At 39.7% G+C, this 17,282-nt stretch overlaps 1 protein-coding gene across 6 annotated transcripts in view; it reads left to right on the top strand.

Moving 5' to 3' along the window:
- Positions 1-15,934, top strand: part of Mapk8 (mitogen-activated protein kinase 8) — an 81,347-nt gene extending 65,413 nt beyond the window's left edge. For 4 of the 6 annotated variants that reach the window (XM_042690152.1, XM_042690149.1, XM_042690150.1 and 1 more), the window contains 5 exons: positions 812-994; positions 1,968-2,092; positions 2,558-2,621; positions 5,899-5,976; positions 11,421-15,934. In XM_042690152.1, the coding sequence (XP_042546086.1) occupies positions 812-994; positions 1,968-2,092; positions 2,558-2,621; positions 5,899-5,976; positions 11,421-11,566 (596 nt within the window). In that variant the 3' untranslated portion in view covers positions 11,567-15,934. Of the gene's footprint in view, positions 1-811; positions 995-1,967; positions 2,093-2,557; positions 2,622-5,898; positions 5,977-11,415 lie in introns of all 6 variants that reach the window. The other 2 variants (XM_042690155.1, XM_042690154.1) reach the window with 2 other exon arrangements.
- Positions 15,935-17,282: the final 1,348 nt, after the last annotated feature.

The following is a 17,282-nucleotide window of genomic DNA, read 5'->3' as shown; positions in this document are numbered from 1 at the left end:
CAACATAACATCTGATTCTTTCTTGTAGAATTTCAGCAGTGATAGTTTTATATGGTACTGAGTAGATTATTAGACTTTTCATAATTAACAGTGTCATGCTTTCAAGGAATAACATTTAGAATGGTTTTTAGGAGGAAGAATTCACTAGATTACAGGATGAGAGGTTTCAAGATTAAAGACTAGTAGGAAGAAGATCAGGTAATCATACAGAACCTGACAACTTACAAAACAATTCAGTCTTTTTATGCATCTCAGACCTTTAAAAAGAAGGTCTGTTGATATAAGGTCAACAAAGAATGGCAAAGGAAAGTGCCACTTTTATTAGTTATCATTTTTGATGCTGTTCATCATCTTTGTTAGGTAGAAAATTCAGAAAAGCAGGACAGGTTATAGAAATACTTCTTATTCTTTAGAAAATGTACTCAGATGTTCTGACTGGTTGGAAAGAAGGCACATTTTCTGTATTGCAGTTCATGACTAAGAGTTCCTATGGCTAGTAATGTTCATTTCTTACTGAGTTGCTTACGATTTATATTCAGAATTTCAGAGTTTAAGTTTCCATTTTTATGGTAAAATTACATATGCATTCACATTATACATATACACACGATAAATAAGGTTAACAAAGCTTATTTATTGATCATTTGTATCCACCTACAATCATTGCCTTTTGCAGAGGTGGCTGCGAGATACAAATTTATAACTGCCACATTCTTTCTTAGAATTTCTACCTTTTCCACCTGTGTTTTGATATGGATATAATGTGTTGAACAGTAAATATGGAGTATTTTTCTTAGCTGCTTGATATTAGATATTGATCAGTGGAATAAAGTTATTGAACAGCTTGGAACACCATGTCCTGAATTCATGAAGAAACTGCAACCAACAGTAAGGACTTATGTCGAAAACAGACCTAAGTATGCTGGATATAGCTTTGAAAAACTCTTCCCTGATGTGCTGTTTCCAGCCGACTCAGAGCACAACAAACTTAAAGGTAAGTTACACACACACACACACACACACACACACACACACACACACACACACACACACACACACACACACACACACACACACACACACACACACACACACACACACACACACACACACACACACACACACACACACACACACCTACCTAAGTATGCCGGATATAGCTTTGAAAAACTCTTCCCCGATGTGCTGTTTCCAGCCGACTCAGAGAACAACAAACTTAAAGGTAAATTACACACACACACACACACACACACACACACACACACACACACACCCCACCCCACCCAGGGGCTGGTTTTTTTTTCATATTCTTACAAGATAAAACTAATATTATCTCTGAGTAGTTTAGCAAAGCGAAGTCTTTGTTATTTTAACATTTCATTTATATGTTTTTAAGTAATAAATTGACCTTGTTTTGTGGTTTAAAAAAATATATACTTTTGGGCTGGGAAGGTGGCTCAGTGGTAGAGCGCTTGCCTTGCATGCCTGAGGCCCTGGGTTCGATTCCTCAGCACCACATAAGCAAAAAGAAAAAAGCCGGAAGTGGCGCCGTGGCTCAAGTGGTAGAGCGCTAGCCTTGAGCTGAAGAGCTGAGGGACAGCGCCCAGGCCCAGAGTTCAGGCCCCACAACTGGACCCAAAAAAAAAAAAAAATACATTTGTTTAAAAGATAATCTCACCAGGCGCTGGTGGCTTGCCACCTGTAAGCTGCTTAGGAGGCTAAGTTCTAAGGATCGCCAGCCTGGGTGAAAAAGTCCATGAGACTCCAATTAACCATCAGAATACTGGAAGTGAAGGTATGCTCAAAGTGGTAAAGCACTAGCCTTGAGCAAAAGAGCTCAGGGGCAGTGCCCAGGCCCTGATTTCAAGCTCATGACTGGAAAAAAAAATAATAATAATCTCAGCTTTGAAACATTATTGATATTTGAGAATCTACACACATGTGCATTAATATCATTGTCTTTGCAGCCAGTCAGGCAAGGGATTTGTTGTCCAAAATGCTGGTGATAGATGCATCCAAAAGGATCTCAGTGGACGAAGCTCTGCAGCACCCCTATATCAACGTCTGGTACGACCCTTCCGAAGCAGAGGCCGTAAGCACTTTCCTCAACATGTGCAGAGTGCATTGACTGCATTCTTAGAATTAACACTTAGATGTGGAGCATACCTTGTGATTTAAAAAGCAATGTAGATGATACTGGTGCTCTCCTACTTATGCATGAAAAATTCGTTACATTCATGAACAAAATAAGCCCCTCTTTCACAAAGTCACATCACCTGTCAGGGTTTCTCACCTTCTTACCTTAATCAGAGGAAGTTGAGTGTTGTATGAGATTGTATGATAGAAGTAAAACATAACAGTTTCAGAAGGCTGAAGAAAAGAAAAATGTCTTCCTGTAATAGAGTAGTTTCTCTTCATAAGAAGACTGTGAGTAGTTGTCGGTCTATGTCTCATGGTGCCCTTCTGCAAATCTGTCAGGCTGATTTAAAATAGTTATCAATGAATTCGTGTACTTCTTACAAAGAGATTCAGTTATTTATCACCTTTTATTTTTCAGCCACCACCAAAGATCCCTGACAAGCAGTTGGATGAAAGGGAACACACAATAGAAGAGTGGAAAGGTAATGTTCTCAGACTTAAGAAAGAGCTCTGGCTTTTTGTGATGATTTGTCCTTCATGTTAGGGAAATTAATGATATTTCTGTTTCTATAACTGATATTTGGTAATGTGATTATTTTTATAAAGGCAAAAAGTAAGTCTCCTTCCCTCTCTAATTTTATTTCTCCCAATAGTGCTATCACATGTTTTCCATAGTCTGTTTATACACCCCATTATGTCTCCCACTCCTTCCCTCCCTCCCTCCCTCTCTCCCTTCCTCCTTCCCTCCCTTTCTCTCTCCCTCCCTCCCTCTCTTCCTGCTTCCTTTTCTTGTTCCCTTATTCCCTCCTTTCCTTACTTCTTCCCTCTTTTTCTTCCTTTCTTTTACTCTTTTTTTTTTTTTTTGTGGGGCGGGGGGGTGCAATACTGAGGATTGAACTCAGAGCCACATGCTTGCTAGACAAGCACTCTACCACTTGAGCATGTCCTTATTTCTTTTACTTCAATTATTTTTTCAGATAGGGCTTCATGCAAAATTGACCCTAACATAACTCCCTTTTTATCTCACTTTAAAATGGAAATAGAAGACCTGTTTTGAAGATTTGATTGGGTAAATACTTGGAAAAGAAAAAGGGACTAGAGATGTATAAATCTGCACAGATAACCTCATCTGTAAATTTATTTGGGGGAAAAAATTTATTCTTAGATATAACCAGACAGTTTTCTCTGCATTGATCTTGAGAGACTCATGACTAGCAGAGCCCAGCAGAATAGACTTAGGTAGAACCTTAGCAGTTCTGAACAAGTAAAATGTTTCTACCCATTAATTTACAGTAGACTTGTATGATATTTCATAGAATCATAATAGGAAATACTGTCTGTTGTATTGCACTTTAAGGGGGCAGGGTTTAGAGTCACTGTCTAGCTAGGCTGGCTGTGAACTCACAGTTCTCCTGAGTGACTGGAATTGCATTGCACAGATACACCACTGGGCCTATCTAAGGATCCTATTTATTTTATACACTTTTTTTTTTAACAGTCTCATTACATAGCTCAAGATGAGCTTGAATTTACTATGTTACCCACTCTGACCCTAAACTCTCAATCTTCCTGCCTCCCAGGCATGGACCACCATGCCCAGCTTGAAAGTAACCTCTTAAGTAGATGTTCTAACTCACAGGCATACACCCTCAGTATCAGAATCACCTAGCAGAATTATGCTGTAGGAGGTGCCTACACCAAAAGGCAACACCTTGTGTCTCTTCATAATGATCCATCCTCACAGTGTTCACTCTTGTTCCCAAGCCTAGTACAAAGATCAATTCCTGTGGAGGAGTGGTCTGGTGGTGATAGAATGTCATGTTGGGTTACTCGTAAAAAAACCAAAGTGTATAGCCACCTGCTAAGTTCATAAAAATTTGTTTATATTCCATTCTGACTAAAGAAGCTTCCACATACTCTTTTTTGTTTAAATATTTGTAATACCTGATTGAGCACATCTAGTGTACCAGTCAGTAAGAAGTAGAAGTAAGACAAACATGTTTGTCCAAGCCCTCACTGAAACAGTATTAATCATTCATAGAAGAGAATGCTGTGTGGCATGATACGGTGTGGTAGAATAAAACGATAAGGCTTATAACCCTCACTGTTCTTAAACCAATTTAAGAAACCATTATCACCAATTTTACTTTCTTTGAGTATAATTTGTAGTTGAGGTTCAAAGAATTCTTGTTAATACCCAGGAATCCCAGACTGATACTTACAGACCCTCTGTTATTATAAGAACACTATTTGAAGTACTTAACCTGTGTAAAACTTTTGACGTAAAAACATATCCCTTAGCCAGATACTGGTAGCTCATACCTGTAATCCTACCTATTCTGGAGGCTGAGATCTGAGGATTGTGGTTTGAAGCCTGGGCAGGAAAGTACATGAGACTCTTACTCCAGTAAACTGCTCAGACAAAGCCAGAAGTGATGCTGTGGCTCAAATGGTAGAGTGCTAGCCTTGAGCACAAAATGGCTCAAGGACAGTGCCTAGGCCCTGAGTTCAAGCCCCAGGCCAGCATATATATATATATACATATATGTATATGTGTATATATATGTATATATATATGTGTGTGTGTGTGTGTGTAAATGTATGTATATATATGTGTGTATATATATGTATGTATATATCTATATCTCTATCTGTGTATATATACTTTTCCAGGAGGTGGTGGCTCATGCTTGTAATCGTAGCAACTCAGGAGGCTGAGGTAGGAGGATTGCAGTTTGAAGCCAGCCTGGGCAAGAAAGTCTGAAAGACTTTTATATCCAATTAACAACCATAGGGCTGGAAGTGGAGTTGTGGCTAGCTGTGGTAAAGTGCTAACCTTGAGCAAACAAAAAGCTCAGGGACAGCATCCAAGCCCTGAGTTCAAGCCCCACTACTGGTAAAATAAAATAAAATCTTGAAAGTCTGGGGGTTCCTCAAAAAAACTTAAGCATAGACCCTCCAGCCATACCATGACCCAGCCAGTACCACTCCTTGGCATCTACCCTGAGCATCATGAGCCAGGATATGATAATGACACATGCATATCCATGTTCATTGCTGCCTTTTCCACAATACCCAAGATAGCGAAACTATCCAGATGCCCCACTATAGATGAGTGGGTCCAAAAAATATGGTACCTATATACAATGGAATTTTACACAGCCATTAGAAAGAATGACAAACAGCTCATGTTCTCTCTGATATGTGGAAGTTAGATCTAAAACATACTGGGATTTGACAAATTACACAGAATTCCAGATACTCAGATACAATGAGACCAAAAGAGGATAGTCTTAGGAGAGAATCACAAAGGTGCAATATCCAGGCACCTCTTCTGATGTATATAAAACATATACCGAAACGAACTCCAGAGATCTTTTTTCTTAATTTGTTTATTCATTTGTGGATGACTGTTTTATTTACCTTACATGAGGTATATTCACATTCACATTTGGGGAGGGCCGGGGGAGGGCACAGAATCAGAGGAAAAAGTGAAGTGCAGCAGTGGAGCTACTGGCTGCACAGGCCATCAAGGAACGTGAACTATGCAATGTGTGGATGGAGAGAGGAGGAAGAGAATAGGTGTGAACGGGGGGACAGATGATACTATACAACAGAAAATGTAATTAACACCTGATACATGTAAAGGTAACCATGCTGCATACCACCTTTAAACAATAATAAAGTAATTTAGAAAAAAAGTCTTGAGAATACTAGGTCTCAGACTTTGAAGTTTATTTTTCCTCTTCTCTTTTTCAGAATTGATATACAAGGAAGTGATGGATTTAGAAGAGAGAACCAAGAATGGAGTTATACGGGGTCAGCCATCTCCTTTAGGTTGGTTCCAATAGAAGCTTAGTTGAGATTTCAGTTCTGTTCTTGTGTTGTAATCTTTTTTTAATTTATTTTATTTTATTTTATTTTTAATTAGCATATGTTAATAGTACAAGGGGATTTTGTTGTGAGAGAAAAGGTCTGGGCTTGCCTGCCTTCCTTCCTTCCTTTTATGCCAGTCCTGGAGCTTGAACTTGGGGCCTGTGCGCTGTCCCTGAGCTTCTTTTGCTCAAGGCTAGCACTCTACCACTTGAGCCTCAGCACCAGTTCTGGCTTTTTCAGTTTATGTGGTAGTGTGGAATCAAACACAGGCATTCATGGATGCTAGACAAGCACTGTACCACTTAACCACATTCCCTTCCCAGCTCTTGTGTTATAATCTTTTTTTTGGGGGGTGGGGTCATGGTGCTTGAACTCTGGGCCTGGGTGCTGTCCATCAGGTCTTCAGTTCAAGGTGAGCACTCTACCACTTGAGCCACAGTGCCACTTCCAGTTTTCTGGTGTTGTAATCTTTTTTTTTTGGGTCCGGTCATGGGGCCTGAACTCTGAGCCTGGGTGCTGTCGCTCAGCTCATGCTCAAGGCTAGCACACTACCACTTGAGGCATAGCACCACTTCAGGCTTTTTTTTTTCTGCTTATGTGGTGCTGAGGAATTGAACCCAGGGCCTCATGCATGCAAGGCAAGCACTCTACCACTGAGCCACCTTCCCAGCCCCTGGTGTTGTAATCTTTAATGACCTGAAACTTGCAGTTCTTTTCTCACTATCATTGTTTTTCAAATTATAACTTAGCTGTCTAAATTAGAAAACATCATTATCACAATACATTGTGCTGATAAATATTGGTAATTGACTTCATAAAATGCTTATCTTCTGTGATAACTGACATCCTATTGTAGAAATTGAAAACCTGTTTTCAATACACTTCTTTCTATAATTTTAATAGTCTTTACTTTGAATAAGACAAATTTCTCTCCAAAATTTGGTACATGTGATACCCAGCACTGCCATTTTCTTTTTCATATATTTAATTTGTTGAGCCAAGACAGTAACATGAAGCCACTGCTACAAAGTGTTCATTCTCAAAAGGAAAAATCTGGTTTGAGGAGTTAAAAGATTTTTTTTTTTATAAACTGATCTTAATCTTGACACACATACAAAGAACAGAGCAAAAAAATATTAAATGGCAAGTAATATATACATATTAATGGACATGTCACATGACAGACACTGGTACTTTATTCACTCCTCCCCTAAAACCTCAAGATAGGGATTATTATGCACACTCTACAGATAAGAAAACTAAAGTTCATAAAGAGAGCCTAAGGTTAAGATTGCAAACCAGTTCCTTGGAAAGGTTCATACAGTGGCTTCCAAGTATGTGGGGATTCTCATAGCCCCCTCTGCCTCTGGCAGCAGAGAGGTTTCTCTGGCTACAGAGGTTTCGGCAGTTTGGTGGACTAGGCAAAACGGAGTTGAGCTTCAGAGGCTAATTTTTTTGCCAAAAGATGCACTGATCTCAAACTTAGTCCTCATGCCTCAGTCTTCTGGGCATGAACCACCATGCCCAGCTCTCAGATTCTGTGTTTTTCAACAACCTCATCAGATGCTATATAGAAAGTACTTTCAAGAAACATTCCTATGTGAAGTGTATTGGCACCCACTTCTCTTATTGCTTATTATTAACTCATTGTAATTATCCACTTGCCTTCTACTGGCCTGTGAGCCCGTCAGAGCTTTTTTTTTTTTTTTTTATGCCAGTCCTGGAGCTTGAACTCAGGTCATGGACTCTGAGCACTGTCTCTGAGCTTTTTTGCTCAAAGCCTTCTACTACTGAAGCCAAGAATTTTATCCTAATCAATTTTGATTCCCAGGACTAAGCATATTTTTTGTACCAAAAGCAAGAATATGAATAAATCTCCTTAATATGCAGTGTTCCTGAATGCCAATGTTCCTTAATGCTTCAAGATTTCTCACTGGGACATGAAGAAAATAAAATTACAAGGATTAAATGGGGGGGGGGGGGCGTTTGTTGTTGTTTTGTCAGTAGTGGGACTTGAATTCTGGGCTTGGGTACTGTCCCTGTGCTCTTCAGCTTAAGGCGAGCGCTCTATGGCTTGAGCCACAGCGCTACTTCTGGTTTTCTGGAGGTTTAGTGGAGATAGGAGTCTCATGGACTTTCTTTCCTGGGCTGGCTTTGAACCCTGATCTTCAGACCTCAGCCTCCTGAGTAGCTAGGATTCCAGGCATGAGCCACCAGTGCCTGTTTTAGGATTAAATTTTTTTAAATACATACATGTCTTAGCCAGTGTGCTAGCACCTGCATCCTGGCAATGCCTGGAATCCTAGCACTAGGGGGCTGATGTAGGAGGATCATGAGTCAATGTCAAGCTCGATAGAGTGGGACCTTGCCTCAAAACAACAGAAAATTAACTGATTTTGAATATAAAAACTATGTTATTGGCTGGGCACCCATGGCTCACGCTTGTAAACCTAGCTACTCAGGAGGCTGAGATCTGAGGATTGCAGTTCAAAGCCAGCCCGGGCAGGAAAGTCTATGAGACTCTTATCTCCAATTAACCACCAGAAAAGCGAAAGCGCTGCTGTGGTTCAAATGGTAGACTGCTTGCCTTGAGCTGAAGAGCTCACAGACAGTGCCTAGGCCCCGAGTTCAAGCCCCACAACCAAAAAAGCCAAAACCAAACAAACAAAAAAAAACTATGCTATTTTGACCCATGTAAAAACTCTCTTCTACATTCTAAGAAAAAAAATACCATCTCTAGCATCTTGTTTATGGATAAGACTTGTAAGTATAGTTTCCAATGCTTATTTGTTTTGTTATAAGCATGACTTTAATTTTAGTGGCCTTCTTTTGATATTTTGGTTATATTTTTATTAGAATTGTGTATTTTAACTCCTTCAAGTGTAGTCTTCTGAATCTCTTAGTGTAGATCCTGTTGAAAATATAAATTGGCTTAACAGCTTTCTCCATTTTGGAAATGGCCTTTCCTCTATAATTTCCTTATAACAAATTAAAATCCAAATTACAAATTGAACTATGGTAGGGATTCGCTGGTGCTGCATAGTAGTAATGTAAGTGAATTATTTGTGGTGGAAGCCTGAGTAGGATGTAGAAGGCCCATTATTTGCAACAACTTCATACTTGGGCATACTGTCCTGGTGAGCAGCACAATCTGAGGCATAAGCATAGTGGTCTCATGGGATAGACAGAGTGGGTGGTGTATACCTTCTTAATTTGGAAGTAAATAACTTGAATCCTAGATAACACTTTCTTATGGTCATAAAGTCAGTGGAAAAGACTGGACTTGATGTTTTCTGTAAGGGTGTTTGTAATTTATGCTGTTATCAGAGTATTCAGTTCTTATCTGCAGAACATGAGAAAGAACAACCTTTGATAAAGCAAGTGTCAACTAGTCATAGTACCATGTCCACTTGACTTTAAAAAAAATGATTACCTGCCCTGACTATGTAAAGAGTAACCCAAGAAAGAAATGGTGAAAGGGCCTGAGACTAAGGTTGTTCCACATTATGATAGTTCAGACATTTGGGAGTTTATTGTGTTGCTTTAAAGATCAGAGAATGCAAGTAGTTTTCATAGGTATTTATCATTAAAATTCATTTTAAGAATTAATGTTTAGCTGAGCACCAGTGGCTCACTCTTTTAACCCTACTCAGGAGGCTGAGATCTGAGGATCTCAATTTGAAGTTATCCCAGGCAATTAACCACCAAAAAAAGCTGGAGCTGTGGCTCAAGTGGTAGAGTTCTAGCCTTGAGCACAGAAGCTCAGGGACAGTGCCCAGGCCCTGAGTTCATGCTCCAGAACTGGCACCAAAAAAAAATTAATAATGAATTTTTTAAGTTAATGTTTACTAGATTAAGAAAGCTAGATAAAATGAAAAGGATCCTGAACTAAAAACCTATGTAAAAAGTATATATAGAAGAATTATTTCTTATGGTTTACATGTTTATTGTAAGCCTTAGAAAATAGCTATGGTGGGGCTGGGAAGGTGGCTCAGTGCTTGTAGAGCGCTTGCCTTGCATGCATGAAGCCCTGGGTTCAATTCCTCAGCAACACATAAGCAAAAAGAAAAAAGCCGGAAGTGGCGCTGTGGCTCAAGTGGTAGAGTGCTAGCCTTGAGCTGAAGAGCTGAGGGACAGCGCCCAGGCCCAGAGTTCAGGCCCCACGACCGGACCAAAAAAAAAAAAAAGGAAGAAAGAAAACAGCTATGGTGCACTATGTGTAGTACAGATAGACACTTCCTCATTTTAGCTCTGGTTGGGGACCACATGGTCTTCCCTGGAGCCAGCAGATTGCCACCCTTAGCCTCTTTTCTATCAGAATTCAAGATACTGTTTCCGTCTCATTTTATTCTGACCCTTGTAAGTCCTATTTCTTCTATTTTCACAGCTCTCACACTTTTTCCTATCCTCACTACCTCACCAATTTCCTTGTTGCATTTAAAGACTAGTTCTCAGAGAACCTTTCCTATCTGGCTTTTTGCTCATCACCAGATGGAATGAGCTATGATCTCAAACCGTGAGATTATTGAGTGAGGAGGCTGGGTCTCCTTGCACATGTTTGCTTTCAGTGTCTCTGTGTCTGATCGTCATTCTTGAGAATTCTGTTTAGTGTTTGATTTATACCAATGCTGATTTTGAAAGCTTGTGTAAGTTATATTATTCTCATTTTGAATGACCCTTACTTAGTGGTTCCAAACTTCTTACCTAACATGTTAGATATCTTCTACACGTCTCCCATCCCCAGTGTGAATCAAACCTCTGAGAAAATTTCTCTGTCCAGATAAGATCCAGTAAGTGCTGATAAATGTTTGTCCTATATCTGTTTAATAAGTCCACATTTGGATATATGTGGATTAATTTTAGAACTAAAAGAGACTTGAGTTTACCTGCCTTGGCCCCTTGAGTTACCCCAGTAAGCCAGATAATGTAAGTAGGGCAGTGAACTAAGGTCCCTCCCAATGAAAATGATTTAATTCTTGTGTTAGCTTTTGCTTTACAACAAGATGCACCACAAGTATCATTTGGACTTCTCCTTTTTGTGTGTGTGTGAAAAGATACCATAGTCATTTTTTGTAAAGAACTGATTTTTTTAACTTTTATTAGACACTGGTTGAATGAGATCCCCTCTCCAACAAAGTAAAATCTAGACAGCTTTGTGTGTAAGTTCTTAAACTGAAAAACAAGTTAGTGGGAAGGACAAGACTGTAGGTTTCTAAACACTTTTGGATTCTTACATAGAAATGTGTCTGTGTGTGCGTGCATGTGAATGTTGCATTCAGGATCCTTTGTGGTGATCTTTGAGCCCTCTAAACTCAAGAGAAATATTCTGTAGGTAGTATAGCATAAGAAGCTTGATCTGCAATTCTCTCTGCAACTGATTTGCTGTTTTGTTTCTCATAGCACAGGTGCAGCAGTGATCAGTGGCTCTCAGCATCCATCGTCATCGTCGTCTGTCAACGATATGTCTTCAATGTCAACAGATCCGACTTTGGCCTCGGATACAGACAGCAGTCTGGAAGCCTCAGCTGGACCTTTGGGCTGCTGTAGATGACTACTTGGGCCTTGGGGGAGGGTGGGGAGGGATGGGGAGTCGGTTAGTCATTGATAGAACTACTTTGAAAACAATTCAGTGGTCTTATTTTTGAGTGATTTTTCAAAAAGTAGAATTCATTTTTTTAGTAAAGTAGTTTATTTTTTTTAATTTCAAGTGATGTAATTTAAAACCTAAGTTGTATTTTAAAACAGCAACAAAACTGTATTGTATTTTTTGCTGTAATTAAGTGTATAATGTAAACCTAATTATTTTATCATGGTTTAAATTTTTTGCATATTTGCTTTATCTTATGCTGCTGATTTTTTTTACTGAATTTGTAAGATTTTGTTTATCAAAGCAACTATTATGTGGTGACTTGCCTATATCATGACTTATTTAAGATTTTTATAGTTTTTTTAATTAGAATTTATTTCATATGTTTGTTCATGATGCTATCCTTCAGGGTTATGTGCATATCAATGAAGTAACCCAGAAGAGTGAGGGAAAATAACCTGTAGCCAGTTATATTCAGGAATAACTACTGTAAATGATGAACGTGTCAAGAGGCCTCCAGTTACTTGCTACTTGCCCATCCTGGTTTAGTTAGAAAATAATTGGTAGGCAAGCCTACCTAAATTTTGGTAAAAGCCCCATCGTTTAAATGCAGAATAACTCAGAGCATGTCTTTAAATGAGATGCTAGGCACATGTGACCACCTTCTTGATCTTTTCACCCCACTAACAAGAAGTCAAGTTGAGGAATATGGTGTATTCTGCACATTTGTGGCATGCTCAAAACTTAAGATCACATAAAGTCAAGAGGATACTTCATGAATAATACATTTCAACGCAAATAAACAGATGGTTCCCTTCTAATAGCTATGAGCCTGTTTTTGTACACACTAGAGTTAATTTCCTCAGGCCGTAGGTCCCAGCAGTGGTCTTAGAGTCTGGTCTTTTCTCTTTAGTGCAGCCTCAGGCCCTTGGACCTTTCTGGTTTCCTACTCTACTTGGAGGATCAGTCAGTTGAGTACCAGTTTTCATGGTGTTCTGGCCAGCTGATTCTACCTGTAGCATAATCATATTTACACTAGCTGTCAGGAGGTTCCAATGCCTACTGCAATTTGTGTAGATGACACATCAAATGAGCAATATATCGTTCATCTGAAAATAGTAGCACACAGCCATATGTAGGATATCATTTTCTAAGGACTGTTTCTTCACATTGAGCAGAGCAGGCATAAATGGTGGTCATTTAGTCCAAGTCTTTAATTTTTTTTATACCTGATTTTCGATAGAACATGCAATGTGGGTGTTGAGTAGTGTAAGAATGAATGGTGCTGCTCCTGACAAGTGTGTGTTAACTGTTTACATTTTATATCAGCAGATTTATTTCTCTATAACTGAATTTTTCCTAAGTCTTGTCATTGAAGTCTCATAATGTCTAAAGTAATGTCTGTAATGGCCCCAGGCACCTTTTGTGGTGTCTGGAACGAGAGGGATTTTATGTAATGAACCGGGAAATGCATGCGTACATGAGTAGCAAGGTTCTAGGCAGAAGCCACTGGAACATGTGAGTAGCAGGAGTAAGGACAGGTGCAGCTCAGCAAATGTCTTAAAAGCTTGCTTGGTATTTTATTTCTGTAGTTGCAACAAACTTCCTTCTGAATAAGATACTTTAGGTCATTGTCAATGTGCAATATGTAAGGTGAAAATACAGTAGCCTTTTTATATATGTTGAAATAGCAAGTTTGTCTTTGATGGTTTAAAACCCTGACTTTCAGCCTCTTGGTTTTTGTAGAGATTCTTTGTGCACTCCTACAATAGGGTGTGTTCATTTTACTAGGAAATTTGAGTTTTGAGACTATGGTGCAAGCTGGAGAATCACAGGATTTGGAGTCTTGACATTAGCAGGAACTTGAACATGAGTCCATTCTTATTTTCCACTAGTTTCATAGTTAATTAGCTTTGTCCTCTCTAGGATACGTTGTCAGTGATTGCACTTTAGCAGCTGACATGCTTTCAGAGGTGCCCTGGTGTTTTATGTTTGGTTACCGCTAAATCATCTCTCTCAGTACAGATTTTGGTGAAGCAAGGAAAGCAGTTCTGACGGTGTCACTTGTAAATGCCAGCTCCCACTTGCCAACCACGATCTTTCCGTTGAATTCAAAGGAAACAAACTCACTACTTAATGTAAACTAAAAACAAAACAAAAAAAACAAACAAATTATGTCGTGAAAGAAAGGTCTGCTTATGAAAAGCTGCGTGCTATACTTTTAAAAAGAAAAGTGTTGTCTAATACACCGTCCCTTTTTACTTAAAAATGTTAATATATATTTGGTACTTTTTTTTTTGAGTCTTCAAGCATCTTTTTAAACATTTGTTTTTGAAAAGAAATTACAAATAACATTTCTGTCAAGCAGTTTGTGTTAAGCCACCTTTCTTATAATTTGGGTTTTTAATTTTATATTTCTTAATATGCCAATTGTCTTACTATCAGAAAAAGTATAGTAGCCGTTAATTATTGTTCAGCTTCTGTAGATTAGGAAAGATGCCCATTCTTTGTACATGCGTCTCTTGTCCACTAGTGTATGCTGACCATTTGTAAAGATCCTGTTGTTGAGATTGCTTAATTGTAACGTACATGAACAGAGCACCTCAGCTCCTTCACACAGTTTGCCGAATGGTTTTCATCGTGCCATGAACCTTAGGCTGCTGACCCCCCCCACCACCACCACCAGGCCAGAGCAGGCACAGCATGCTCTTGGCAGCTCCCACGAGAAGCAGCCTCCTGCAGCCTTCCGAACAAGAAGGGCCTTCAGCCCCCACAGGCGGAAGAGATTGGTGGTGTATAGAGGAACATTTTTCTGGGAGTTTTTCTATTCCTCTGTCTGGGCTGATTGCACCATGTTGTTCAAATAGATGAAGGTGAAGCAGAACTGACCCCAGTCTCTTGAGAGAGTAATCAGCAGTAGGCAAGTGAAGCCAATTTCCGGGTTACAAATCCAACTTGGTTTACACTATTGACTAGTGTCTGCTACACCACCAAGACTTAACTCTAGTCAGTGTTGCCTAGGCACTAGCCTGCACAACGTTTTGAGGTTAAAAACATAGTATATTTTCAAAAATACTGTTGTAATTTGTGAGTGTTGTTCATTAGTCACACATTCGTTAGTGTTCGAGTATCTGCATGCTGCCCCTCGACCTGGTGAGTAGAAGACGGAGCACCACTCTGCCCGTCGTTAGTAGCCCTGTCCATGTTGCCTCCATGGCCTGTTGTGTTTTAGTGTGCATCGTGTTTCTACTGAGCTCTTAGGTTTACCTGAGTTACAGGAAATTCATTTGTCTTCAATAAATTGCAAGAAAGATGGCAACATTAAAGGGCATTCAAGCAGAAATGTATAGTCTGGGGTAAGATTGGAAAACTTGTCAGAAAACCAACATCCTAATTATTTCAGAGTAACTGCTCTTAGTTGGAAGTGCTCTTAAGGAGAGTTTAGTAAGAGTTAACACTTTTCTGGCTTAGATTCTCGTCGTTACTGAAACTTCTGAGAACCTACTACCTGTGGATTCATTTTGCACAATGTTCTCTTCTCACGATGGCTTAAATTAAACTAGGTTTTTATTGAACTACCTCACACTAATTTTTCTATGCTTTCTGGAGCAAGCTGTTGCCCTTCCTGTTAGATCTTTACCGAGTGTGACGTTCACTGTGTGTTGAGTACTTACGTTGACAGTACCTACCATATAGACAACCTTGCATCAGTAGGAGACGCTCACATGTAAAACCTGTCACTGTAAACCTTGGAAAGTTGTGTTAGATGTGCTTGTGGACATCGTTACTGTCTGTTTTTGTAAGTAGAAACCTGCTCGTGATATCAGTCCATTCTTTGCATTTTACAAAAGGAGTAAATCTTAGTAAATTTTACGAAGAAATAAATTACTTTTGTAGGCCCAATATTTGGTATATTTTTGAGAAGCTGTTAATCTTTTAGCTGAATGATGAAGTTAAGCTGAAGTAGCTGTCTACCTGGACTGTGACATCTATTTTCTCATTGCAGTCTTTTTTTCCTGTCCAACAGGTCTTTGAACCTGAAGACCCAAGTATGATCCTTGATGTTTGCTTTTCTCTCAGTTTGTGTCATTCTTTCCTCATCCCTCCCCTTCCCTCTGTTCTGTTTCTTCCCCTCTCCTGGCCTCCCTCTCCTGTAGACAAAACAGAATGGGGCACTTCGTAGGGAATGCTGAGATCATTATTGTGGTTTTTAATCATTCATGCCCTAGTCATTAAACATGCACCACTGGAATGGAAACAATGTTATCAAGTATGTCAATTGGTTATATTATTTTAAATAAAAAAGACAAAAGTGGTATGAATATTACGAAATTAAGAGTTTTTTCATTGAATACTAAACTTGTAATAAGATTTTTATTTATTTTTTGATGATTTTAGGATTTTCTGTAGATTGGGATAGAAAAGATCTTGCCAAAGCAGATTTCTTAGATTGGAGTTTTTATACATGCTGTAAAGTCATAATTATTGGTATTGTTTTTGGCTTGATTTTTTTTTTGGGGAGGGGGGGTCGGTCATGGGGCTTGAACTCAGCCTGGGCGCTGTCCCTCAGCTCTTGAGCTCACGGCAAGCACTCTACAACTTGAGCTACAGTGTCACTTCAGCGGATTATACCTTGCTTTTCTAGTGTTTGCAGTCACTGTAGAAACTTCAAGAAAGGAACTTTGCTTCTGTATCCTTAACCTAGTAACTGTATGGCTGCTTGGCAAAAATAAGGATTTAAAACTGGGATCTTTGAAAACAAGCAGGGAGTTTTAGCTTGGAATGTGCTCCGGGTTTTCACCGCGCGACGGTTGGATGCGCTGTTAGGTGGGCATGCAGAGTCCCTGGCATGCCACTCCAGCCTGCTCCACACAGCCTTGGCCTCCACTCCTTTTGTCTGCTTCCTGCTGCGGTGCTTCCTTCCCCCACCAAGAGGGAGGGATATTGCTCTTCTAAGTAGGAGAGCCATCCTCCTGGGTAGGAGGGAGCCTGCTGCTCCATCGCTATGAGGTTGCTCACTGGATGTGCACTGTTCGATGCTTATTGGAGCTGCAGAAGCATCCAGCACAGTGTTGCATTGAGTTTAAATCTGTTTTTATTTGAATGGCTTAAAGTTGTTCCACCTCACTATAAAATGGAGTTATTCATGCTTTTGTTATAATGTAGGTACTGTTTTAAAAATAAAACATGCCAGGCACCAGTGGCCCATGCCTGTAATCCTCACTACTTGGGAGGTTGAAATCTGAGGATCACAGGCAGCAAAGTCTGTAAGCACCAAAAAAAAAAAAAAAAAAAAACTCAGGGACAGTACCCAGGCTCTGAGTTCGAGCCCCAGGACCAGCACAAAACTAAAGGTATTGTCCCTAACTTGGGTTGTTAATCTTAAGAATAAGGATTGCTTTCTAATCTCACTTTGAACATGTGGCTAAGTCTGCTGGGAAATGGAGGTTAGGAGACGAAACGGGGTGAGAGTCCACTTGACCTCGTTGAAGTACACAAGTAGCAGAACAAGGATGATCCCGAAGGGACACGGGTGGGGGCTGATGAGTGTGATGCAAACCATGCATTTTGTGCTTTTCTATAGGGAATATTTGGAGAGGAGTGGGTTCCAGACCAAGTGCATGGGCAAGACATGGGGTGGCCTGGCACAGTGGGGGGTATGGCTGAGAAGTTGAGGGCC

The sequence above is a fragment of the Dipodomys spectabilis genome, unplaced genomic scaffold, assembly GCF_019054845.1.
Source record: "Dipodomys spectabilis isolate Male_0828 unplaced genomic scaffold, ASM1905484v1 ptg000136l, whole genome shotgun sequence".
Lineage (NCBI taxonomy): Eukaryota > Metazoa > Chordata > Mammalia > Rodentia > Heteromyidae > Dipodomys > Dipodomys spectabilis.
The sequence above is the reverse complement of the archived record's forward strand: the minus strand, read 5'-3'. Positions and strand labels throughout refer to the sequence as shown.